Source organism: Cydia fagiglandana, chromosome Z, assembly GCF_963556715.1.
Source record: "Cydia fagiglandana chromosome Z, ilCydFagi1.1, whole genome shotgun sequence".
Taxonomy (NCBI): domain Eukaryota; kingdom Metazoa; phylum Arthropoda; class Insecta; order Lepidoptera; family Tortricidae; genus Cydia; species Cydia fagiglandana.
In genome coordinates this window covers 12,477,886-12,504,538 of record NC_085959.1, presented here as the reverse complement: position 1 = coordinate 12,504,538, position 26,653 = coordinate 12,477,886, and the positions used below count along the sequence as shown (strand labels likewise).

General features: G+C 36.7%; 2 protein-coding genes across 2 annotated transcripts in view; one reads left to right on the top strand and one right to left on the bottom strand.

The window, feature by feature from the left end:
• Nucleotides 1-26,653, bottom strand: part of LOC134678309 (nucleobindin-2) — a 312,458-nt gene that overhangs the window by 96,006 nt on the left and 189,799 nt on the right. The gene's annotated exons all lie outside the window — the stretch shown is intronic.
• Nucleotides 5,315-26,653, top strand: part of LOC134678299 (glutamate receptor 1-like) — a 131,338-nt gene continuing 109,999 nt past the window's right edge. The window contains exon 1 of the mRNA XM_063536793.1: nt 5,315-5,632. Coding sequence (XP_063392863.1) covers nt 5,506-5,632 — 127 coding nt within the window. The 5' untranslated portion in view covers nt 5,315-5,505. The remainder of the gene's footprint in view (nt 5,633-26,653) is intronic.

Genomic DNA, 26,653 nt, shown 5'->3' with positions numbered 1-26,653 from the left:
CCAGAGTGCAGCACTAATTTGTTTAGTAAACCATAGAGTAACTTATAGATGCTAGGCCTTAAACAGATTTTTGACAAGTTTTCACTAAGACATTGATGCACCAAAGCGGTTGTTTACAGGTGGCCTACCGTGAAACGCGTAAATCGAAATTTTTTTATCTGCCTCTCTATCGATCGAATAAGCAAGAGTGATAGAGGCAGAAACCGAACTTTGGATTGGCGTGTTTCACGGTAGTCTAGGTAGGTAGCTAAATTGGAAAGCACCACGTGATCACCGATCAAGCCGCCATAGAAAATTACATGTCGGTCGCGCCGGCCCGGGCACGGCCCGGTCTACAGTGAGTCATCCTTAATACATACCTTATTATGTGCATTGAGCCCCGTGGTGTCGTTTATAAAAAATAAATAAATCATTTTATTTATTTCAAGTAACTTTTACAGACTCATAGATATTGATATGGTTTGTAAAAGGGCTGGGGCCTTACCATGATGTCATTATTGCGATTCAGTTTAGGTCCTAAAAAGAATCGCAATAAGGACATCATGGTAAGGCCCCTGAACGTTGGTTCATGCTTTTTTATGGCGACATGCAAAGTGTGCCGAAGCCCGCGGCATCTTGTTTACAAACCGATGCGCTGTTCACAGATTCACAATGAGATTAATAGTGTCACTGTGCAGCGCCAAGTGCGGATATTGCAATGAGTAAACCGAGCGCGAATTCCTAGGGTACAGTGCAACGCAGTTTCGGCATCGAGTTCTGGTGCGTGTGGCGCCATAACCGACTTTTTTGTATTTGATAATGTTTACTTAATTTGGATAAAAAAACATAATTTGATTTATTTATTTACTTGATAATGTTAAAATATACTTTTTGTCTAGTCTAGTCGTAACTATAAGTACTCGTATCTACTTTTCAAAAACTAATTTCGAAAAAAACTAGTTTTTACACAAACGTGTTGGGAAACATTATAATTTGCTGGGAAAATGCATTATTAACTACGAGTATTCGGGGTTATATTGTAACATATACGCTGTATTATTTTATATATCGTAGTCCTAGCTTCATTGAACAGAGTGAATAGACAGACCTTATTTGAAATATGGAACAGGAACTGGAAACGCATATGTATTTATACTTCAAAAGCGAATTCCTTTACCATGCCAGCAATATTTCTTCTCTTGTAAAATCTGGCTACTCGCAATATGTTGTTCACAGTCATCGTTTCGTACGAAGGATATTTTAAAAATAAATAAATATAAGGGCACATCTTACACAGATGAACCTAGCCCCAAACTAAGCAAAGCTTGTCTTTACATACTATGAGGCGACGATATACATACTTATATACATAGAAATCAACCATGACTTAGGGTGTTCATCACACAAATAAATGGCCGTACCGGGATTCGGACCCAGGACCATCGGCTTCGCAGGCAGGGTTACCGGCAGGCCAGACCGGTCGTAAATTGTAAAAATGTAAGCCTATGCGTATTTTTGGAATTAGATAGCCAACCGGATTCCGAGTTAATTTTAAGTGCAACGGAAAAAGCGCTATGCTAAGAAGAGGGTTGGTATAACGCGATTGTTTGGGTGCTGAACGTTTGCAATAGGTAATAGGCAGCAATTGCAATTGGGGTTCCATTGTTGGAGTTTCTTGAAACTCAAATTGTTAGGTACTTAATGAATTTGTTCCGTTTTTTCACTTTGATTGATTTTTTGACTAGTCCCAGACTATCTAACTTTAACTATCATTCTTTGAAGATTAAGAGATCTTACAGTGACTGTGTTCTTCTGGCACACAATATACATATTAATATAAGTACATTGACTAGACCAAACTTACAATAAAAAGTAACCTAAAATTAAAACTACCTACAAAACTAAAATTAAACCTAAAAAAAATACCTAAAAATCTACAGTGACTTAAGTATAAGTATGAAACATATTCCTCTCATAAATAACAGGACTTTCTAACATTGGACAGATTAACACTCGTGAACCCTTGCAAAAGCCGTCGGTCAAGCACAGTTATTGATATAGACATAGCGAGTGTAATACAGGCAGGGTCAGCCAACCCTCTAACTTTAGCGCTGTGATAATTTCAATTTCAAAGTTTCTACTTTGAATAAGGCTCAAAACACACACAATCAAGGACTTTAAAATATAACGTTACTTTCAGATTGGTATATTACTTTCAGTATTGTCATCAAGCAAGTTATATGTAATCATGTAATCGTATTAAGTAACCGTTAAAAAATTTACCTATACTGCCGTATTCGAACTTCAAGATATTCACAAGACGACACGTACTAGATCCATTCTAGATACGTTATAGTTTAGATATCAACTAGTTCTCTTTTGCAGCGCGATTCGGGCAACCAATGTCACTTTTGCGTTAGATAGAAAAAGATATCTATTAGATGTGTATGGATCTCTAAGTCATATCCTGTGGAAATCGTTCAAGAGTATCTCCAGAATCGCGCAAATATCAAATTCGACAGGTTAGATCTTATCACATCGTTATCGTATCTTGGTGATGTCTAAAAGATTTTTATTAGATATCAATTTCAAAATCCGAATCGGGCCCATAGTCTGTATCTTTAGGTATTTAAAAAAGAGTAAATAAAATCTACCCTCAAATGGCTTTTTAGCCATGACAACACTACATGATCAAATAATATAGGTTAAAGTCAGGTCGTTCAGTGACAGATCCAGGTGGTTTTGTACATGTCGGTGGCCGATCGTAAGATCAGGCAGATCGTAATGTTCCTGTGTAATATTTTGACGATAGTCACATTAAACCAATATATAGGTAGGATAGGTTCGTTAGGTTGCTTCAGATGCCCGAAGGGCAAACTGCCCAGAAATAGGAGCCCCGCGTAGCGGGGCTCCTTCGACTCAGGCAACTAGTCAAACATTTTCACGTTTCACGATATGCCTAGGAATTTCACGATATGCATGATCTTACGATCGGCCGCCGACATACATACCATTAATCAATAAATGTTATAACTACCCGAAAACTTACAAATTATTTATTTACTTTTATTTAAGTACCTAAAGATACAGAATATAACTATGTGCTATGTGCTTATGGTATTCTCTCATTCGAATCACCAAGTGTTGATTGTTTAAGCACCGTAATTAGTTTATTTGTGACGATCCATGGCAAAAGGTACTTTATGGCGGCTGGCGCTTACGTCGCATAGCGCCGCAATAATATTGGAGCGGCGTTAATAATAGCGTAAGCGCCAACTGCCATAAGGTACCTTTACCTATGAGACGTCACATTTCCTTACTAAAACACATTTCCATAGTCCTTAGATAGAAAAACTAACTAAAATTACCTACTAAAACTAACTTGGGTACACCACGTCTTCAATTACAAATCCCTGCATAATACTATGGACCAGTAATGGTATTTAAAGGAGCATGTTAACATAAAGAGCATAAATAACAGCATGCAATAGATTCTGCCGTAATGCGTCAAACAACAATAATTTATGAGTAGATATTTGGCAAGCTACGAACGCCCGGAAAAGCGTGATAATTCTGGTGAGTGGGTGCATCGCTTAAGGAGACGCGTGGCGTGTTTTATTAAAAATATTCACATAACGTTTTGCTTTAACGACTTTTTAAGTATGGAATATTTTTAACGATAAGCGCGCTACAACATGTTAGATTAAAAGTTTGAATACAACAAGTGACATTAAAAGTGTCGTCTGCTTGTTTTTTCCAATATTAACAATATCAGTCTTTTTAGGGTTCCGTTGCCAAATGGCAAAAAACGGAACCCTTATGGATTCGTCATGTCTGTCTGTCTGTCCGTCTGTATGTCACATCCACTTTTTTCCGAAACTATAAGAACTATACTGTTGAAACTGGGTAAGTAGATGTATTCTGTGAACCGCATTAAGATTTCACACAAAAATAGAAAAAAAAAGAATAAATTTTGGGGGTTCCCTATACTTAGAACTGAAACTCAATTTTTTTTTCATCAAACCCATACGCGTGGAGTATCTATGGATAGGTCTTCAAAAATGATATTGAGGTTTCTAATATCATTTTTTTCTAAACTGAATAGTTTGCGCGAGAGACACTTCCAAAGTGGTAAAATGTGTGTCCCCCCTCCTGTAACTTCTAAAATAAGAGAATGATAAAACTAAAAAAAATATATGATGTACTCGTACATTACCATGCAAAATTCCAACGAAAATTGGTTTGAACGATCTAGTAAGTAGTTTTTTTTAATACGTCATAAATCGTAAACCGCAATTTTATTGTTACTTGCTGCTACGGAACCCTTCATGGGCAAGTCCGACTCGCACTTGCCCGGTTTTTTAATTATTATTTACTTTCTTGCCAATTTGACTTAATAACAAGGAGTCAGCAAAACGCTTTAGGTACCTATAAAGGCTACGGGTGACCAGAGGGCTGGCCAATATCTTGCTCAGCGGATTAGCTTAGCTTTGCTATCCAGCGGGGCAATGCGTCCTGCCTTTTGAGCACTCTACCTACCTTGAGATTAAAGACATTTTTTAATTGTAGGTACCGTAAAATGGGGTGAGTAGGTTTCGTGGGGAGAGTTGGGTTATGAATGGGGAGAGAAGGTTTGAGAGGGGGGTGAGAAGGGATTTTAAGGCTACTGCTACAAAAATAATGTATTCCAATTTAAAATGGGGCTATAGTACATAATACGCATAAAAAAAAATCGATCCAACAATCTTCCAAAATCACCTTTGTATGAAAAACCCTTTCACCCCAATACTCTACGGGGTGAGGTGGGTTTTCCTCTTTATCGTCAAAGTTATGAAATGGAACTACCCAAAATAAAATACAAACTAAAATACAAACGTCCGAACCACTTATTATATACACCATTCAGTTTTCACATGTAAAAATAATATTTTATCGAGGTTTCAAAGTCAAATTTCACCCAACTCACCCCATTTTACGGTACCTAATATTTTTCTTTAAAGTAATTTATTATATTTTAATTCACTTGTATTTTATTTTCACTTACAAAAGAGTGTATTTTAAAACTATAGATTTGTAACGTGTAGTATTATTAATAACGACCGCAAAACGGTATAATAATTTCGCGCACAATAATTTAAAACTTATGATCGCACACACGGACTACCTAGCGGTCGTGCATACAAGTGATCCGTGTACCCCAAGACAAACATCGCAGAACATCGAGAGAACCGTTTGCGGGTACGATTAATGTTCGAAAAGGAAATTTAAGAAGTTTCATCGAGCAAAGGAATAGACCATTAAGCAAGATTATTAAAGAAAAATAAAAGTAATAAAACAAGTCGTGCGTATCGTGTAGGAAAGAGAAGAAGGTAGGGCGCTCGCGAACGGCGGCTGGCGAAGGGCGGGCGAGGGCTCCAGCCAGTCACTCTTGGACGGCCCGCGAGCTCGCTCGCGCCCGCGCGCCCTTCGCCCGCCCAGCGACTTGCCGCGAGATTCAAACTGCCGCGGCGATGTGATAGCGCCGACATGATGCCCTTCAGAATAATGTTCCGAATGATCCAAATTGTACTTTTGGTGCTAGTTATCTTGTACTTTAACTCAGTCATGAGCGGTCAAGTGAGAGAAAAAGATAAAGGGGAAAAAGTACCCATAGGTAAGTTTTATTTTTATATAAATTTGCGTCTTTATGTAACCGTTTCGCAAATTTTTGAACCGATATTTAAACATAATTTTTATTTAAATTATCCATTATTACTTACTGTGTAATTTTTATAAACTTCAAGCTGACAAATTAAACGACACTAACTTCAGACGGGTACAAAGCTTTTTACTATTTTTATTTTTGATTTCTTTTATAAAACTTTGATTAGTTTTCTCTGGACTGTTTTATACTATGTAGGTACATTATTTTAAATTTAATTTACGCTCAATATTTGTCTATGACTTTGGCCGATATCATTATGAGAATATCTTTTCTCGGTTTTCGAGTTTTAATATTAACCTAGAAAGTATTAATTGGTATTGAAAAATCAAGAAACTTCTTCAAAAGTTACCTGCGATCTGCGCCGTGCACTGAACGTTTATTTATTTACTATACCTCGTAACAAAACTTTACGGGCGCTTCTTTTTCGTCTTATCGGTTACAACCGAGTGCGAGCAAGCATTACCTACTACAGTTAGGTATCTAAAAAAGAAGTTGTTAATAAATTGCACTGGGGTCTCTATTGTTTCCCAAATAGTTTTAAGTCATAATGTATTGTTTGTCCGGATTTTCGTTAGTCATAATTGGTTTTTCTCAGAAACGCGTAATTTTTCAGGATTGCCATAAAACAAACCTAACCTAACCTAACCTATCTACAGTGTAACCTTACGAAAATCCTGAAAAGTTAACGGTTTCAGTTTTATGACTAACGTTAATATGACAAACAATACATTATGACTTAAGACTTTATGGGAAACAAAGGGACCCCATTGCACTGCTCTATTATCGCTATGGCGTGTTTTATATTAATTAAACCTCTTTATTACCTCTTTTTACAGGTAATTATTATGTTTACTTGCCACAATTTAATAATTATTTACAACTTTTTGTAAGTCTTAAAATTCATTTTTATTTTATATGCTAGCTAATATCTTTGTTTTTCCCCTAAAACAATGTTGCTTTGCTATTTGGATAAATGTGGACGATTTGTGTTTTATTTATTGTTATATTAACAATTTCTTGCTCTATTTTCTGTATAATTTCTACAATATAAGGGCGATTAAAAATTTATTTTGAGCAATGCTCAAAGTTTTAGACCTACATGATTTACTATTATAGTCTACCAAACAACTTTCTCAGTAGAAAAAGGACCGAAATTCAAATTACGGATGAATCTATGGGATAATAGACCTTCACGCCTACATTTTTTTAATTTGCTGTGTTTTTCTGCTGACGGAAATGGCTTGACAGACTGTATTAAGAATATTTTTTAAGAAATTTTCGGGTGCAACACGCGAATAAAAATAAAAATGTGATGAACATTTTTATTTTCATATAAAAGCATTCAAAATCCATACAGATGATTTGGGACATTTTATGATGTAGGTCGGATGCGTTTAGGGTATAAACAACCAAAAAATCTGGGCATGTTCTGAGAAAATACGAGGAACTTAGTTGCCAAACCGCGGCTTGCCGATACCCGTCAAAAGATTCGAGTCATAAAAGGTCATTCCACTGAGGTACACATACGGCGCGATTCGGGAAATGAATTAGAGATTTTTTAGATATGAAATGGTAAAGATATGTGACGTTTCACGGCAAAAGTTACCTTATGGCGGTCGCAATAATATTGGAGCGGCGTTAATACAGCGCTTACAGAATGTCTGTATAAGATTCATTTTCGGACTACGGAAGTACGATCATGTGTCTTACTACCGTCAAAAACTCAATTTGCTTCCAATCCGCCGCCGTAGAGATCTTCACACTCTTTCTCTTCTCTTTAATGTTCTTTTTACACCTTCTTCTCCGCTATACCTCTCTCAAAAATTTCAATTTCTGGCTGAAGGCAGTGGCCACCGTCTGCGTTCGAGCGCGAATTTATCACTTGCCATCCCTCCTCACAAATCTCGAGGATACAACAAGTCCTTCGCAGTGCGTCCAGTGAAGCTGTGGAATGAGCTGCCTGTGTCGCTCAGGCAGGCACAATCGGTTGCGTCGTTCAAGGAGAGGTTAAAGAAGCTATGGTTATCTGATTTGACTGATTAATTTGTCTATATTTCTATTGTATAGTTGCTTTATATCGTTCTAATTCTTTCCAATTTTTAGTGTATTTTCCCCTTTCCTTTTTGTGTAATATATGTATGTTTATCCTATAAATTTTGTATGTATTTATATCCTTTATCTTTCTGGTACCTTGTTGTACATTTTGCTGCATTTGTCACCCTCTTTTCACTCTCTCCTCTCATCTACTCAAAGGTTAACTGGAAGAGATCCCTCAAAGGGATAAGTTCGCCTTTGTACTTCTTGCTAATTGTATGTTATTTTTAATATGTCTTTTTGTACAATAAAGAGTTTACTACTACTACTAATAATAGCGTAAGCGCCAGCCATAAGGTACCTTTTGCTGTGGAACGTCACATATCTTTACTATTTCATATCTAGTGAATCTCTAATTCATTTCCCGAATCGCGTCGATTGTGCTTTTCCGGTAAACCGCTGCAGTAATATATTTAGGTATGCTATTATTTAGGGAAATATTTTCTCATCTTTGTTTAACTATAAAGCTGCTATCTATTATTAGTTTTACGCTATCTAATGTCTTTACAAAATCGTACTTAACAATTGTCAATTAAAAACAATTATTCCATTGAGTAACCATAAACAATAAAAAAAATATAACCGAAAGGGATACATTTGTGTAGAAGATTTCTTGACTGAATGAATTTCTTTTAATATATAATATAATATATAATAATATAATATATAATAATATAATATAATAAATAATTTTAATGCAACAAACAAATGAGTTATCTTACGATTATTTTACTTGAAACCGCAATTTATACCGCTGCGTTTTACCTTTTAAATATTGAAGATAAAAATAGCTCCCGTGTTCATAAAATTAATTACTGATTTTCTTTGTGATAATGCATGTCCGTTATACCTGAGCCGATCAACTATTTTCCATATAAACCTGTCCTGTACATTTCGAAAATATTAACTGCTATTTTAATTGATTAAAGTTTTTTCTTTTCTGTTTTACCTTAAGGTTGACTGGTAGAAAATGCCTCAGGACATTCAGCTCACCTTTGAGCTTGTGCACAAATCACGCGAGGTTCGATGGGGGAGGGGGGGTCATGAAAAAATCACGATAGATCAGTGAACGAAACTAAGAAAAAAAACCTACCACACGAGTAGATACTTTTCCTCGGTTTCGTTAAACACTTAAACAAATCTTCACTCTGCACTTCAAAATAGCGAGCTTATTAAACGAAAATAGAAAAATAAACAAGATTTTCTATATACAATACTAATTATCTTAAAATTAGGTCGAAACAAAAAAAAATTAAAAAAATACACTCGAGGTTGTGTGGGGGGGAAGGGGGGAGGGTAGCCAAAAACCTCACCAAATATCACCAAGGGGGAGGAGGGGAAACACCTCGCGTGATTTGTGCACAACCCCTTTCGGGCAAATTGGGCGAAAATGAATTGTTGAAATATTACAGGCAAACAGACTAAATAACATTCTAATCTGCTGTGTTTGTAATTGTGCTGTATTATCATATCATATCATATCATATCATATTTATTCATCAACAATACAAGATTGTGTTTGAAATGCACATAAAATACAATTGCAATAAAATACAATAGAATAAACAACATTTGAAAATAATATTAACAATAATAGTAAGCACTATATAGTAACATATTTTAGCCATTATATATAGGACGACATTCAAAGCTTATACACTAACTAAACTAAATCAGTATCAAATAACTCATCCAAGCTATAAAAACAACCTCTTAATAAATATTGCTTCAGTTTTTGCTTAAAGATAGTATACTTGGAAATATTTTTCAAATGCTGAGGCAGTTTATTAAAACCTTTACAGCCTGATGTCTCACACAGTGCTCCTCAATTTGTGAAGTACGAAAATGAATTTTCAAATTTTTAGATATTCTCATAAGATGTCAATCGATTCTACTTCACGTGAGATTCTAATATGTATTTAATGTTTCTGATAAAACTGCTATCAATTGTGCTCCAGAAACTTCCTAGTTGCAAAAGTGGCGCGTGCACAACACAATGCCCCATAATATTAACATACCTATGCAAAAAACGGGTGCGTCATAATGTATGAAAAGAGTAATGAAAAATAAGTTTAAAAATAAGTTTTTCGTTATTTTACACCGCAAAAATGTTTTTAATTATATACAGTCACCATCATATATATCGGCGTGACCAAGATGCCCAAAAATATCTGAACACGCCTCTATTGTCAAGGCGCTAGATGCAAGTTCAGATATATTTGAGCACCTCGGCCGCTCCGATATATATGTGATGGCGACTGTACCTAGTTGCTATACATTTTTTTCTCTCTACAACTTAAGATGTGGTAAATTTACATCACAGAAAAATGTATGTTAAAATTTTACGTTTTAATAAACTCGAATATCATTACAAATTCTCATCTTTGCATTCATTTAGCGTTGTTGAATGTGTTTATACATATAACAAACATTATTAAATATATTTCATGCATGAATCCTATTGTACCTAATCAGTTTGTGGCACAAAAGATAGGTATATAATAAATAATTTATGTGAGGCGTGTTTTAATAATGGAAACTGGATCATGCCTAATTCCGATCACCTATTGCGCCTACGGGGATCCTGACTCCGAATATATGGCTCCGAATATTCAGACAATATTTCCGATTTGCAGAGCCTTGTTATTCCCATGTTGATATTGAACACAAATGGATCACCCAGTGTTCGGTTCCCTATTACCATCATTAATGATTCTTGTTAGTTGTTGGTGTTTTCGTAGGAAAACAGGGTTAATAATAATTAATAATTAGCTACCTATAAGTATGTCTAAGGTAAATTTTATATACCTAAAACATGTACATTATGGTACGCATTTCTGTTTTTTATCCGACTACAGAAAAGACAATAAGTATCCTTGTTTGTATACGTAAAACATGTACCTATACTTGCAACACGTATAACTTATTTTTTTTGCCTTGTCTCCACTACCCTAAGGTTGTCCAGAAGAGATCGCTCTTTAGCGATACGACCGCCTGTTACCATAGTTTAAGTTATGCTTAATTTGTATGTCATGTTCTTTTTCATATTGGTGAGCAATCAAGAATATTTGTATTGTATTGTACAATAATTATTATTATATGGTGAAAACAACGAATTGGTGTTTCTAGAAATGATTCTGAATTATAAACTAGTACAGTAAACATAATTTGTGCTTCGGAACATAGAAGAAAGAACGAAACGTTAGTAAGATTCGGGACTGCGACATGAGCACACGATAAATGAGTGGAGAGGAAATTAATGACCCGGAAAAAGTTTACGTGCCTTCGTTTGTTTCGTGCACATCTTCTAATTCTGTCCTCTGCAGAACAGTGCCGCCTCTCGATCCACTCCAATATACTTGATATTTCCTGGACATGGCGTAAGAAATTGGTGTATGCTACTGATAGTTTGTTGTTTTTTAATGAAAAGTAGGTCCCTGGGAAACCGAGCTCCGAAAACATAAAACTCTAAAATGCGTGTTTTGCCAGGGATAAGACTTAGCTAGATCGATTTTTCGCCCCCGAAAACCCACATATAGCAAATTTCATCGTTAGAGCCGTCCGAGATTCCCGAAATATATAATAGATAAGATAGTCTAACCAAACATCAGATCGATTTTACTTATTTAAAACGTTTAAATTTATCTAATTCTACATCCATAAAATGTATCTAATTAATCATGTGACATATTTACCATACCTACGGACGCCGTCGAACAATATTTCAGGCAGAGGTACAATGCGTCAAATAATTGTGAATTGCAGCCTACCCGATGTTTGTCAAATATTCAAATTGATGAATCTCAACCACTTTTGGGTGGCATGTAAGGGTCGCGGTGTAATTAATGTAACGCCTCTGTAACATTGTACAAAATCATTAGTCAAAGAGAATTCAAATGCACATGGTTACATATTTCGGGTGACCGATGCAGCGAAATGTATAAAGTATTAAATAATTTAGAAGCCTCTGCTTTGTTCAAGAAGACAATGAGATGAGAACTGGTTGGTGTGGATTGTAATGGTAGGTACGTTTTATAATGTGTTTGGTTTGGTAAAGAAGTTGCGCGATGAGTTTTTAGTACCTCTAGAAGGTTACTGAGTTTTGGGACTCATGCAGCCAAGCCTTAGACCATACCGTAGCTGACCATAATACCTTTTTACTAACTGTGTTAGTTAAAAGGCAGGCCTGGTAGTTTGTCTTTCATATTCAGTCATCTAATTGTCATTGTGATTGGTTAAATGGTGAATGCTCTATGCTGTTACCGTATTCTGGGTATTGACTTTAACAGTTATCCTATACACGTGTGTGTCCTTACATCAACGAGCTTGTGTGTATATAGAGCACCGAGATTATACATGTGATAGTACGTGAACGCCTTGAAATCGTATATTTGGATAGAATTGCATACAATCGCATAGAATCTCTGACTTTGCTTTCATACACAAATACACATCGCGCTTTCATCATCCCGACCGACCAGCAAATCCTAAAGCTGCTTTTCAAGATAACGTGCCAATGTAACTCTAGGTACTTTATGTTTTGGTTCATTTTAGCAGACGCCATAATGCGAGAAGACTCTTCAGTTTATCGTACAGATATATACAGAGGTATTACAGTAACTGTACAAATACTAAACTAATTAATAACTAGCTTAAATTATTACGTAGTTACCTATTTGTTCTTAAACTCAGTTTTGAAATAGAAGACTAAAAAAATTATCTTAATTTTATTTTCGGGTAACGGGGATAAATACAAGAGGAAAATTTAATTTTTGGATTTTAATTAGTAGTATCAATGTTTATCATTAACGTGGCGGGTTAAACAAAATCAAAATGTCAATATAAGTACTAAAAAACGATTTTATTATAATTTAAAACCAGATTACAGCTTCCGTAGGAACGAGTAGGTAACGTATATCGTATGCAATATCAAAAGAGCAGTTAAAGGAGCGAAGCCGAGCCATGTCATAAGCAGACCTTTCAACGAGAGTCGACACTTGAATAATTGGTTATAAACACGTTTACTGCATACAGCTAGATCATTTACTGCGAAACGAGCGAGCACGGTGCGGCGTTTTGCAGTATATACCTATAGGATAACCTACACTACACACACTTCAAAGTTAAACATGAGTAGATGCAGTCACTACAAAACTTGCGATCGCCTCTTAGACTGATATTTCCTTCATAAAAGTAAAACTACTACGCGGCAAGCTACATTTGTATCGTACATAACTTTTATTACCTCGGGTTAATCTTTATTGCGCGAGTAGTAACAAAAGGGTCAAGCTAGTCAAGATACGTCGTTACAATGTAGATGTAGGTATGTATATAATAGCTAGTATACTTTTAACCCTTAAATGCAAATTGTAGGATGCAGTCGGGGTACGGTACAGCGCGTACCGTACGTTCAATTAATGAAATCAATTTGTTTCGGTTATATTATTTCGGCAGTAAACCTACAACTGAAAAATTTAATGTAGAAATAACAGTGCATAGTATAATATATATATGAAGAAAGAGTTAGCTAGAAACTCGTTAAATTTCATAAAAAATACTAAATAACACGAGAATCTCTGGTCTATCTATGTAGGCAAGAATGAAAACAAAAAAGAGTTGATTAGCGCCAAGAGGGTCGGTTTTATTAATATCACCGTAAGCAGTGGGAAGAGCTGCCAACGCGAAGATATCTAATCATTTCGTTGCGTTTAAATTCATAAAACGATCCCACAATCCCGCATCCGCGACCCCATCCCGTTTTCCCGGGATATTGCGTCATAATTACCCGCGACAGCCTGGCGGGGAGATAAAATTTTGGTTCTTACTCATTCGGAATTTTCATTACCTTTTTTTTTTACAGTTCATTAGATAAATCGTTAGGATTCTTGAGCGGCGTCCAAAAGTGCCCTTGGTGCTATCATGTCGTTATAATTTCGATGACCGCGTCCATTATTCGTCCGCATTCTGTAGTGTGCAGTTGTTGATGTAGAACATAATTGGAGAATAATCGAATATTCTAAAGTGAGTTTATTCACAAATAAGCACTACGAGTACCGAGTTGAACTTATTTATAGTTGATATGGGGAACTGAATCGTTGGCTTACATTGTAAACATATACATATATACGAGTAAATAGGTTATTATTTCAAGACTTAAAGGGGTTCAATTGTGTTCAGACTCATATTATCAATTATTATTTACAGTTTTTTAAGTTGCTTAGGATGTTATCAATTAAACTTGGTTATTAAATTTTATTCTAATTTATCTTTCTTTTGATAATTATTTAAAATTTTCTGCACGGACGTTCAGTACGTATAGTAAGTATGTTATACGTTAAGTAAGTATGTTTACGTGGTCCGGTTCGGATGGATACCCTGACTACCTACTTTATAGTATTGTACATATACAACGTATACAAAAACTTGCTGTTTACTATGAGTATATTGTTTATAATTTGTTATACTATACATAAAACAAACATAAAAAAATTAGGTCATTTATAAGATTATTTTATTTACATTTCCCGTTGTTCCAAAATACACCATCATTTTCGTGGTCACACTTATTTAGTAATATTTTTGACAACAAAACAGGTCATAGGCCTGTGTATACATGTGTATAATTAGTATACCAACAAGATACACAGAGAAGTCCTTGAATCGGCGACGACCTCTACACATTCCTTTGATGAGCTTCTACCTACTATGTCTGTTGTACTTGGAGCTGTCCACAAACAAGCGCAGGACTAAGGGCGTAACCACAATCATACTACGAGCCCCGATGCATATGCTTTCGTCTAGTCAGACCATTTTTTGAGCTTCTCGCGTTTGTTCAAAAATAATGTTTTAGTTTAAAAAACCGGGCAAGTGCGAGTCGGACTCGCGCACGAAGGGTTCCGTACCATAATGAAAAAAAAACAAAAGCAAAAAAAAAAACGGTCACCCATCCAAGTACTGACCCCTCCCGACGTTGCTTAACTTTGGTCAAAAATCACGTTTGTTGTATGGGAGCCCCATTTAAATCTTTATTTTATTCTGTTTTTAGTATTTGTTGTTATAGCGGCAACAGAAATACATCATCTGTGAAAATTTCAACTGTCTAGCTATCACGGTTCGTGAGATACAGCCTGGTGACAGACGGACGGACGGACGGACGGACGGACGGACGGACGGACGGACGGACAGCGAAGTCTTAGTAATAGGGTCCCGTTTTACCCTTTGGGTACGGAACCCTAAAAAACTGATATTTAATGCTTATACTAATTTAGTTTAATTTTATATAGTAATATTCTACAATAATTAAGTCCAAATACAAGAAATACCGTTCGTACTGAAAGAAAAAAAAATACGATAATTATCTTTTTATTGACGGGTAGGATTATAACAGATGTGAAAAGGGCTATTTATTACTAGGGAAAGAAACAGGGCTCTGCCAATGTACTGACAATTTTGTTTCGAGCCCATGCAGCAGTGCTGTAGGGGAGGACAATATTATGATTTCGACAACGTTTTTGAAAAGTACGTTTTATCAGCAATAAAAGTCTCATGCAATTTTATTATACGACTAGCTGTTGCCCGCGACTTCGTCCGCGTGGACTCTTATCTTAAACATTTTACATCTTGAGTACCTATAATTTTCATTGATGCAAACTTTTAATATAAAGTTAATGCCCTTTTACCAAGTTTGAAAATCCTAGCTTGAATGCTTGAAAAAAAAATGTTTGATATTCATACAAACTTTCAACTCCTTTTGTACCACGTTAGGGGATGAATTTTCAATAACGCTGAAATTAGTTATCTTGTAATTTAATTTAATACGTTTTTGCAAAGTTTCAAGTTCCTAGCTTAAAAAAATTTGCACCCCAACACGAACTTTCATCCCCCTTTTAACCCCCTTAGGGGTAGAATTTCCAAAAACGTTGCAATTACTTTTTTTTGTAATCAGCTATTACGCCTTTCTAAGAAGTTTCAAAGCCTTTGTAATGGATTCAAACTTTCAACCACTTTTTAACCCTGTCAGGGGATGAATTTTACAAAACGCTGAAATCATTTTTCCTGTTTTAATAATATCCCCAAATACAAACATTCAAGTCCCGCGTTCAAATAAAAATTTGATATATATATAAACTTTCAACCCCTTTTTCACCACCTTAGGGGATGAATTTTCAAAAACACTGAAATTAATTTTCTTGTATTTTAATTAAATACCTTTTTGCAAAGTTTCAAGTTCCTAGCTAAAAATAAAATTTGCACCTCAAGACGAACTTTCATCCCCTTTTTAACATTCTTAGGGGTTGAATTTCCAAAAACGTTGCAATTACTTTTTTTTTGTAATCAGCTATTACGCCTTCCTAAGAAGTTTAAAAGCATTTGTAGTGGATTCAAATTTTCAACCCCTTTTTAACCCTGTTAGGGGATGAATTTTACAAAACGCTGAAATTACTTTTCCTGTTTTAATAATATCCCCAAATACAAAGATTCAAGTCCCGCGTTCGAAAAATTTTTTGATCTCCATACAAACTTTCAACCCCTTTTTCACCACCTTAGGGGATGAATTTTCAAAAAGGCTGAAATTACTTTTCTTGTATTTTAATAATATATCTTTTTACGAAGTTTTAAATTCCTAGCTTAAAATAAAACTTGAACCCCATACAAACTTTCATCCCCTTTTTAAACCCTTAGGGGTTGAATTTCTCAAATTCGCTTCTTATCTCCTGTACACTTTATAAATGTAATCTGGTGTGCAAATTTCAACTTTCTATCTTTTGTAGTTTCGGCTCTGCGTTGATGAATCAGTCAGTCAGGACACTTGCATTTATATATATAGATCAAAATAGACTACATTAAACATTACTATTATGGTACCCATTACTGGGTCATCTTATGTTCGTGTGTAAAATTTATTAGTATAAACAAAATTGTTGCGTTGAACTATGATTCGGTCAAATTGTGTTTTTTGAAAAACTAATTATAGCCAGCATTCTATATATGAATGTAGTATGATACCTTTGGGTATGGTGCTTTAAGCACACTAACCTAACTATTTCAAGCTAAAAGGGGGGGTTGCGTCAGGGGGAGGGGGAGGGACGCTAGTGTGCGTAAAGCACCATACCCAAAGGTATCATACTACATTCATTGAATGCTGGCTATAATTTGTTTTTCTTGCCCATACATTAGAACATAATTTAACCGAATCACTAGACGAATCAATTTGCAGGCTCGTATTTACGAGTATATACTTGTACTCGTACTTGCATATTGTGCTAATCCGGAAGGATTAACCTATGTATACAGGGAGTAAACCAAAATGTGACAGGAAGGGAAAATCTTAAATCTAAACTCAGTTTTTCTACCCCAGATGCTTAAATGACAACTCGATTGTCCAATCTACTATATTAGATATAAAACAGACCTTGTAAGGAAACTAAAATTATATATATATATATATATATATAAAACACCGTTTTTTTCTATGATTGTAGATATCCATAGGTATTAACAAATTTTTTTGCAAGCTTTAATAGGCTTCCGCCAAACAATGAACATCGAACTTTTAGCGGATTTTGACAAATTTGATTCCCGTCCGCGTATGAAGGTTTTAATATAATCTTTGAATGCAGTTTTTGTCCGGAAATACCGCAGGCGACAAATCGTTCCATAATTTAACTGTGCGAGGCAGGAAGTTTCTGGAGAAATGCACAGTTGAGGACTACCATCTCATTCTTAGTGGTAAAGATGGGAATGTTGACACCTAATTAAAACGCTTCTTGATGAAAAAGTAAAGATAATCTTTACTATATCGTATCTAGTTAATCTCTAATTAATTTCCCGAATCTCGCCCGCAGTCAATAAAACTTAAGATTTGTTGGTTATGTACAAATAAAATTATAAGTATAAAATTCACTCTTGCGTCAGTTCGTAAATATTTGTAATGTAATATTCAGCTTTAATAGTTCATTTCTAATTACTGCCTAGCAATTATAATTAAGTAGGTAAGTACAAAGTGAACATAATTGAATTCTAATAAGACGGTAAGAAATAACTAAATTATCTCCGAAGTGCTTTTACACGGAGGGATGCTGTTCCGCCGGGCCCCTCTAAGTATTATTAACCCATCTTTACTTATTAATTACAACACAATGCCGACAAAATAAATACAAGGACAAATATAGTCTAGTATTTAAAAGTGGTTTAAAAGGATATCTTATTTGAACTGCTGCAGGCTGTCTCATTTACTTGCAACAAAGCTCTTCACATGCTCTTCACCGATAATATTCGCAAAGAATATCATACATCTTGGTTTCATGACATGATTGATGTGTTTAAAATATATTAAATTACTGATTATAATTTATTATAGTTTAATAAAAAAGACATCAATAATTCAATAGTTATTCATATTGTGTTAGTTATGTTTGTTATTATTTTAGTGCCAGCGATAGTCACGGTTGAGAGTAGGGAATGCAATACCGGGATACCAGGATCCCGAAATACCGGGATCCCGCATGCAATTTGCGGGATTAATCCCGCTCGTAAATCAAGCGGGATCCCGCGGGATTTGCGGGATCGAAGAGCGACGTGGTTCTTACGTGTTACTACAAGGAACACAGGCTCGGGCACGTGCCTACTGGCGAAAATTCTTCACGGAGCCTAAATGCATCTATGGAGGAAAGGGGTAATGACACGGAAGAGCATTTTGCCCGAATTTATCTATTTATTTCATCACACTTGCTCGTAAAAGGCTTGCTACACGGTCGCCGACAAGCCTTCTAACCGTCTGACCTTGGTCTGTCCTTGGTCAGTTTTGGTCAAATTTTGTTGGTAACAACTGTCTACACGGTCCGGGACCGGCCAAGGCCACGCGGTCTGGGGGCTTGTTGTGCGGCCGTGTAGCAAGCCTTTAAAAGGTGTTATTTTACATAGGAGACGCGGTCCGTAAATCTTAAATTTGTACCCAGGGAATTTTGTTATGTAGGTACGTCCGAAATTAGGCAGATTTTTTATTGTTTTCCCTCTTTTTTCCTCACAGGTGTGATGAAAAACATTGTGTGTGCCACGAGTGGTACAGGACTTACGAAATCGCGTTAATTAAGCCTTTACACACGTTCTTAAATTCTTGATTACTGTCATTATACCGTATTCTTTTAATACAAAATGTACTATTTCTAATTTTAGTTTACTTTTTGTTTTCAACCTTCAAATATAGTACTAATTCGTAAAATTGTATACTAACTTGCGGGATCCCACAAATACCGGGATCCCGCGGGACTTAAAATGGCAATCCCGCGGAATACCGGGATTGAGTTCCTCATGCGGGATTGCATTCCCTAGTTGAGAGTGATGTCAAAATGAGATGACAATGAGGAGGCAAACTGTCACCGTTGCTGTCAAATAAATTGTAAACATTCTCCTTTTTCTCCAAAATACTGCAATATTGTGCGACAAATTGTGGAAATATAGGATCTCCCTTTTTTTCCAAGGACCCGATATGCATAAATCGGTGAAAAAAAGCTTTGAGTATCAAAAACTAAGGCAAATGACACAGACTGTTTGTGTAGGCTGCATTTTAAGGAAGATAAATATTTTGGAAAGAGTAAATACACAGGTAAGCTAAGTTTTAATGAAGTTGTACATAATTTAGGGCATAATGGCTTGGCCACACATGCTGTACTCTATACGCATCACGACTTTGTGTACAGTCAACGGTAAAAATATGGGTGTAGACAACTTACTCAAAAATATGTCCCATAGTTCTTAATTCACTGACAAGAGTTATGGGACATATTTTTGAAATGATTTGTACACCCATATTTTTACCGTTGACTGTACCTATCTGATGTGTCGTACGGCGGGCGTATATGAAACGCCTTCTTGTACATCCAGGTGATCCAGGTATACACCAAAGCTTTGTTTTCGATCGAACACTGAAAAAAACTGCACGTGACGTGAGCCTTCGAAAATTTGAATAAAACGGTAAAATACACAAGATAACCTCAAATATATTAAGTGATTATCTTTGTATCAAATCAGCCTTATTTCCACCAGCTGTAGCATTTCTCCTTCGAAGCTCGGTTTGTCGTTCCCGTACAGTCATAAATGAATACATTTTTCCTGATAAATCGCAAGTATTAGTAAAAAATTCGCAACCATACGCTTGTCACAAATCGTAAACAATGACGGATTACAGAGGCGACATCTGTCCCAACCTTTCAGTGTGCCTCCTCATTTAAATTAATTTGTTACCTACTTCGTACCGGCCTCCTGTTTAGATAAATATTTATTATAGGTCTACGCACGAATTTTCCGACTCTCGCATCACCATTTTTATCGATATCTAAAAACCTAGCAGTTAAGAGCGCTCTTACAAGAAAAGTCGAAATAATGCAAAATTGATGATACTTGTCGACGAAATTCAGGACTTTGTGCTCATTATTAGAAACAATGAGTACTTGTTCCAGTAAAAGCGTCTTCTTATCTTTTTAAATATCGTTGTAAATATTAGAAAAAGGACTTATTAAATTAGTAATGAATTTTTTTCTGATGGTCATTTCCGAAAAACGCCGTGAAGCACTGAACGGCAAGCTCTTATTTGGAAATGTTGAGAAGTTTACTCTGCTAAACCTGGCTATTTTGTATTACTAATACCCTGTACTTTAGGCATATCAAACGATATTTTTCCTACATACCTTTGAGAAAGAGAAAATCAAAGTAAAACGAACTCAATTTTCTCTCCGAAACAAGTGTCAATTTCTACGAAAATCTACTTAATATCGAAGTCATTTTCATACTCAAGCAATCTGCAACGTTTGCTTATACTGTTGGTATACATTAGTGTTTATGAAATTCTACTATAATTTTTTGGCAATTTTTTGAAAACTACTCTATATTACCGATGACGCGCGCTCGCCAGCTCAGTGCCGCGGCAGAGCTTGTACAGGTAGGACGTGTGTCGGTCGGCTCCGCACATTTTCAACGGCGACGACGAGGTTTTTTATCATAGTGTGCGGCGGGCGCCGTGTAAAACGCTATACTGTGTGCGTGTAAACCGCAACGAGAGACTTTGATCCTATAGTATTATAATTTATAATGGTACAGTTTAATAAACTACCGGACAGGATTAAAAATATTTGAAACGACCTGACATTCTATATGTATTTATTTGACTCAAGATAGTACTCAGGGTCTGATGATGGAGCCGGAAGGTGGTCACCGGTACCAATCAACCATGCAACTAAACCACTTTGTGTTTAGGCTCGTTTTATTCGTCTCAACAAGATCTTTGACACAAGATAGTACTCAGGGTCTGATGATGGAGCCGGAAGGTGGTCACCGGTACCAATCAACCATGCAACTAAACCACTTCGTGTTTGGGCACGTTTGATTCGCCTCAACAAGATCTTTGACTTAAGATAGTACTCAGGGTCGGATGATGGAGCCGGAAGGTGGTCACCAGTACCAGTCAACCATGCAACTAAACCACTTCGTGTTTAGGCTCGTTTTATTCGTCTCAACAAGATCTTTGACACAAGATAGTACTCAGGGTCTGATGATGGAGCCGGAAGGTGGTCACCGGTACCAATCAACCATGCAACTAAAACACTTCGTGTTTGGGCTCGTTTGATTCGGCTCAACAAGATCTTTGACACAATGACACAAGACAGTACTCAGGGTCTGATGATGGAGCTGGAAGGTGGTCACCATTACCAATCAACCATACAACTAAACCACATCGTGTTTAGGCTCGTTTTATTCGTCTTAACAAGATCTTTGACACAAAATAGTACTCAGGGTCTGATGATGGAGCCGGAAGGTGGTCACCGGTACCAATCAACCATGCAACTAAAACACTTCGTGTTTGGGCTCGTTTGATTCGGCTCAACAAGATCTTTGACTTAAGATAGTACTCAGGGTCTGATGATGGAGCTGGAAGGTGGTCACCGGTACCAATCAACCATGCAACTAAACCACTTCGTGTTTAGGCTCGTTTTATTCGTCTCAACAAGATCTTTGACACAAGATAGTACTCAGGGTCTGATGATGGAGCTGGAGTGTGGCCACGGGTACCAGTCTACCATGTAACTGAACCACTTCGTGTTTGGGCTCGTTTGATTCGTCGCAACAAGATCTTTGACACAAGATACTACTCAGGGTCTGATGATGGAGCTCGAAGGTGGCGATGGGTACCAGTCTATCACATAGCTGAACCACTTCGTGTTTGGGCTTCGTGTTTGGTTTATCACCTAGTGTCAAAGATCTTGTTGAGACGAATCAAACGAGCCTAAACACGAAGTGGTTTAGTTGCATGGTTGATTGGTACCGGTGACCACCTTCCAGCTCCATCATCAGACTCTGAGTATCACCTAGTGTCAAAGATCTTGTTGAGACTAATCAAACGAGCCTAAACATGAAGTGGTTTAGTTGCATGATTAATTGGTACCGGTGACCACCTTCCGGCTCCATCATCAGACTCTGAGTATCACCTAGTGTCAAAGATCTTGTTGAGACTAGTCAAACGAGCCTAAACATGAAGTGGTTTAGTTGCATGGTTGATTGGTACCGGTAACCAACTTCCAGCTCCATCATCAGACTCTGAGTATCACCTAGTGTCAAAGATCTTGTTGAGATGAATAAAACGAGCCTAAACACGATGTGGTTTAGTTGTATGGTTGATTGGTAATGGTGACCACCTTCCAGCTCCATCATCAGACCCTGAGTACTGTCTTGTGTCATTGTGTCAAAGATCTTGTTGAGACGAATCAAACGAGCCCAAACACGAAATTGTTTAGTTACATGAGAGACTGGTACCCGTGGCCTCCTTCCAGCTCCATCATCAGACCCTGTGTATCTTCAGTGTCAAAGATCTTGTTGAGACGAATCAAACGAGCCCAAACACGAAGTGGTTTAGTTACATGATAGACTGGTACTCGTGGCCACCTTCCAGCTCCATCATCAGACCCTGTGTATCTTCAGTTTCTTGTAACTTGTTTCTTGTAAATAAGCGAGTACCTATAATTTCTTTCGAGTAATATACGTTCATAAGTACGAGTATGGGGCTATTCATAAATTACGTCGTTTCAAATGGGAGGAGGGGGGGGGGGGGTCTGGACATCGGATGATGGTAGCATGACGTAGGAGGAAACAGAGTCATCCGAAGCATGATTTTTGGATGATTTGAGGGATGGGGGGGTCAAAAATAGATGACGTAATTTATGAACAGCCCCTATGTACATTTGCACTGCATTTAGTATTTTCGTACTTACCAAATAACAGTTTTAGGACTTTATAAGTTAAGTACAGTTAGTGTTGTTATGGTTGATTTCAATATGCTTCGCGAAGGATCAAGAATGTTTAATCCATCATTGTAGTGCGAGTGTGGTAAAAGGGATCGGAATACTGAGCTCGCACGGCCTGCCGCAGCGCGTAAAATACCTAAACTCGCTCAAACCCGAAATGTAATAGCACTCTTAAAAAGCTGTACTTTTTTCCTGGAGAAACCACCATTTTTCATTTATCGATATCTAAAAAACCTGGCAGATATAAAGCTGTACTACTGACTGTACTTTTTTCCTGGAATAAGGTAAACATTTGAGGTACTTAACCGCACACACGCTCATATGTGAGAGGTGTATCGATGCCTGAGTTTAAACAGGGCATCGCAAGCTTAATGTGTTGATTGCAAGATAGATACCGCCTCTAGGGAAATATCACTTCCTTTTTCTCGTCTATGCTACAGAATTCCAAGCTAAAGATACTACCTATTCATTTATAACCAGTAGGGGTAGTTGCTGTCTGTACTTGATATTGTAGGTATAACTTTTTTTTAATCCGATGGACTATTGGACAGTGGCACTCTCATTCATTACGTTACGATGTGAAAAACTCACAATATAAAACAGGATAGGGTATCAAAAGTGACGAATGGAATAAAACAAGACCGAACTTTTTTAATTTTATCACTGGTTAACGCCAGATAACCTACATCATGTCTCAGATTAAGCTGAATATAATAAGGCAACATTTAATACAGACCAAGAATAGTCTGCAGCGGATTTGATAGCCCACGCAGTGAAAGTGTTATTTTAAACGTCAAACTTCTATGAAATTATGACGTATAAATGACACTTGCACTGCGTGAGCTATTAAATCCGCTGCAGAATTTTTTTGGTCCGACTCTAACTACTATTATAATAAAGTGATTTAATTTTATACTCAAGATTTTACGTTAGAATCTATCACTGGGCTAGAGGCCGCGTAGCTAAGACGCCAGTCGCTTACGCTTCGTAGCGATCGAAACGCAACTGTCACTGTCACTGACACTAATATGGAAGAGTGATAGAGAGACATAATGCTTTTCGCTGTCGAAGCGATAGCGATCCTTGGCTAGGTCGGCTGATTCGACGCACCTCTCTCGACGAAATTTTGTTTTGACCCCTACAATCAATCTAATCTACTTTTAAGACGAAAGTGGAGGACCCGTGCAAAATCGCCTTTTCATTCAAACGTACTCCTCATTTTCCTCTCTCGATATTAACATTATTGAAAATACAAGTATTGACACAATGTGGTTGTATATCAACTACAGCTATGCCTCTACATTTGTTTTTTTTTTTTTGATTATTATAAAACTTAGGAGCGTTTAAAAATGTGTGAATCTGTTTTTCGCTTCTAATTTTTACAACAACAAAAATAATCAAAAAACCAAACTGTGGGGCTATGGTTAATATACTTACATTAAACTATGCAAAAATATTTTCCATAATGTCACTATCCAGAGAGGAAAATGAAAACTACGTTTGTACGGAGAACCAGCCGTTCCCTTTCCTCTTAACGTCCCTAGCGTTTACAGCATCTAGGATTTACATTGAGGAGAGTTCGTTTTAATGAGACTCCTAACTAACGTACTCCAGCATTAAGAGTGCACGACACGTGTCGTACAGTCAGCAGCAGAAGTTGCTAGGCGGGCGGGGTGTTCAAAATTACCTTGACACACTCTTATTCCCTTAACAATAAAGTTGCGACAAGATCATTTTTAACACCCGGTCCGCTTAGCAATTTCTGCTGCTGATTGTACATACTTCTACATACGTCTATTCACTAGATAATTTTAAACGACTACGGAAAGGGTTATGGTTTTAGCAGTTTATGAATGCATGAATAGATGTGTGTACCTAATTATATTTATGTCGTGTGTTCCACCGTCGTAGTGACAATACTAAATTGACACGGGTGTCGGGAATCGGCTTTGAATGATGCTTTATAGTTATTCTCTAATTACATAATCATCAGATACATTTGGCAGTTTATTTGCGAATCACTCGATGTGTATAAACTATATAATGACATTCATGGTTTTATAAGCCAATATGAATTGCATTACTAAATATAAATCAACTTTAATATCAATCTGCCAAATCCTACACCGGAACATGCGACACAACTGAAAACCGCCGTGTCGCCGAAATATTTTTTTAGCTTGTAAGATTTTACTATTGTATGTATGTTAGTTTGTAAGGTATGTATCTATGGGCCTTAGTTGCCTGATAATAAATGATATTTGATTTTTTTTTTTTGATTTTGAATATACGTAACTATTTAGGTACTGATCGATTTTGTGACATGCGCGTTTGTACAACACATAGGTATCTAAACTGCGACGGGCAATCTTGTAGAAACTTTCGATCTATAGTCTGTTGCACAACAGTTGTGTCGTACAAGCATTTGTCGCAAATTAGATCAGTCGATATAAAATTTGTCGCATTAGAGACGTGTTGTACAAGAATTCTGTCGAGCAACAGTTTGTCGCGAAACCGATTTGTTGAGCAAGCGTTTATCGCGACTCCAATCTTTGGAACAAACGTTCATCTCAAAACCAATCTGTCGAGCAACAGTTTACCTACTTAGAGTCGGACCAAAAAAAGTCTGCAGCGATTTGCAGCAAGTGTCATTTATATGTCATAATTTCATAGAAGTTTGACGTTTAAAATAACACTTTCACTGCGTGAGCTATCAAATCCGCTGCAGACTATTCTTGGTCTGACTCCATTATATTATTATACTGCGTCGTTTGCAAATTCGAAGTTCAAAGACAAACTCGTATTATAACATTAACTAATCCCGTGTTTGGCGCGACAGTATCTCATTGCGAGATAGACTACTCGTCCCTCTTTTGCTAACATAGATAGAAAAAGACGGGTAGTCTATCTAGGCTGGCGAGACACTGTCGCGCCAGTCATGTGCTAGGCCGACTGTACGGATATGATTGTCGTTCTTGTCTACGTGACAGTGTGATAAAACGGTGTCCGTCACGTTCTATCCCGCGCTGTTAATAAGTGACAATTATTTTATCATGTGGATAAAACTATCCATAATAGCCTGCCTGAAGGTGGAGGTTCTGTATTCGGTTGTGGCATTCACGATAACTCCGAGACCGAGACTTGTGGTCCGATTTAACTAATTATCTGTGTGAGGTTTTTCTTTTGTGCAATAAAGTTTAAATAAACCTTAATTACCAATACAGCTGAATAGGGTGACTGCTATTATTATTGGCCAGTTATAGTAATTGGCTACTTCTTACAAATCAGAAAAAAACAAGCCAATTGAAACCTTATTATTAAGAGCGACCAATTACTATATACTCACAAAATATTAGTCATTAAGTAGAAAAAAGTAGGTAGGTAATGAATATATTTCGAGTATAGTCACAGAAAAGTTAATGTGCATGAATTATGCTGCTACTTAAGACCTAAGAGCGTGTCGATCAAAGTTGCTTCATTTAAGTCAGCTGCACCAAATGTACGGGTTTTACCCATGACAAAATAATCATCAAAAGAAGCACAATATAAGAAGAAAAACAACTTCTTTCTTAAAGTTAATATT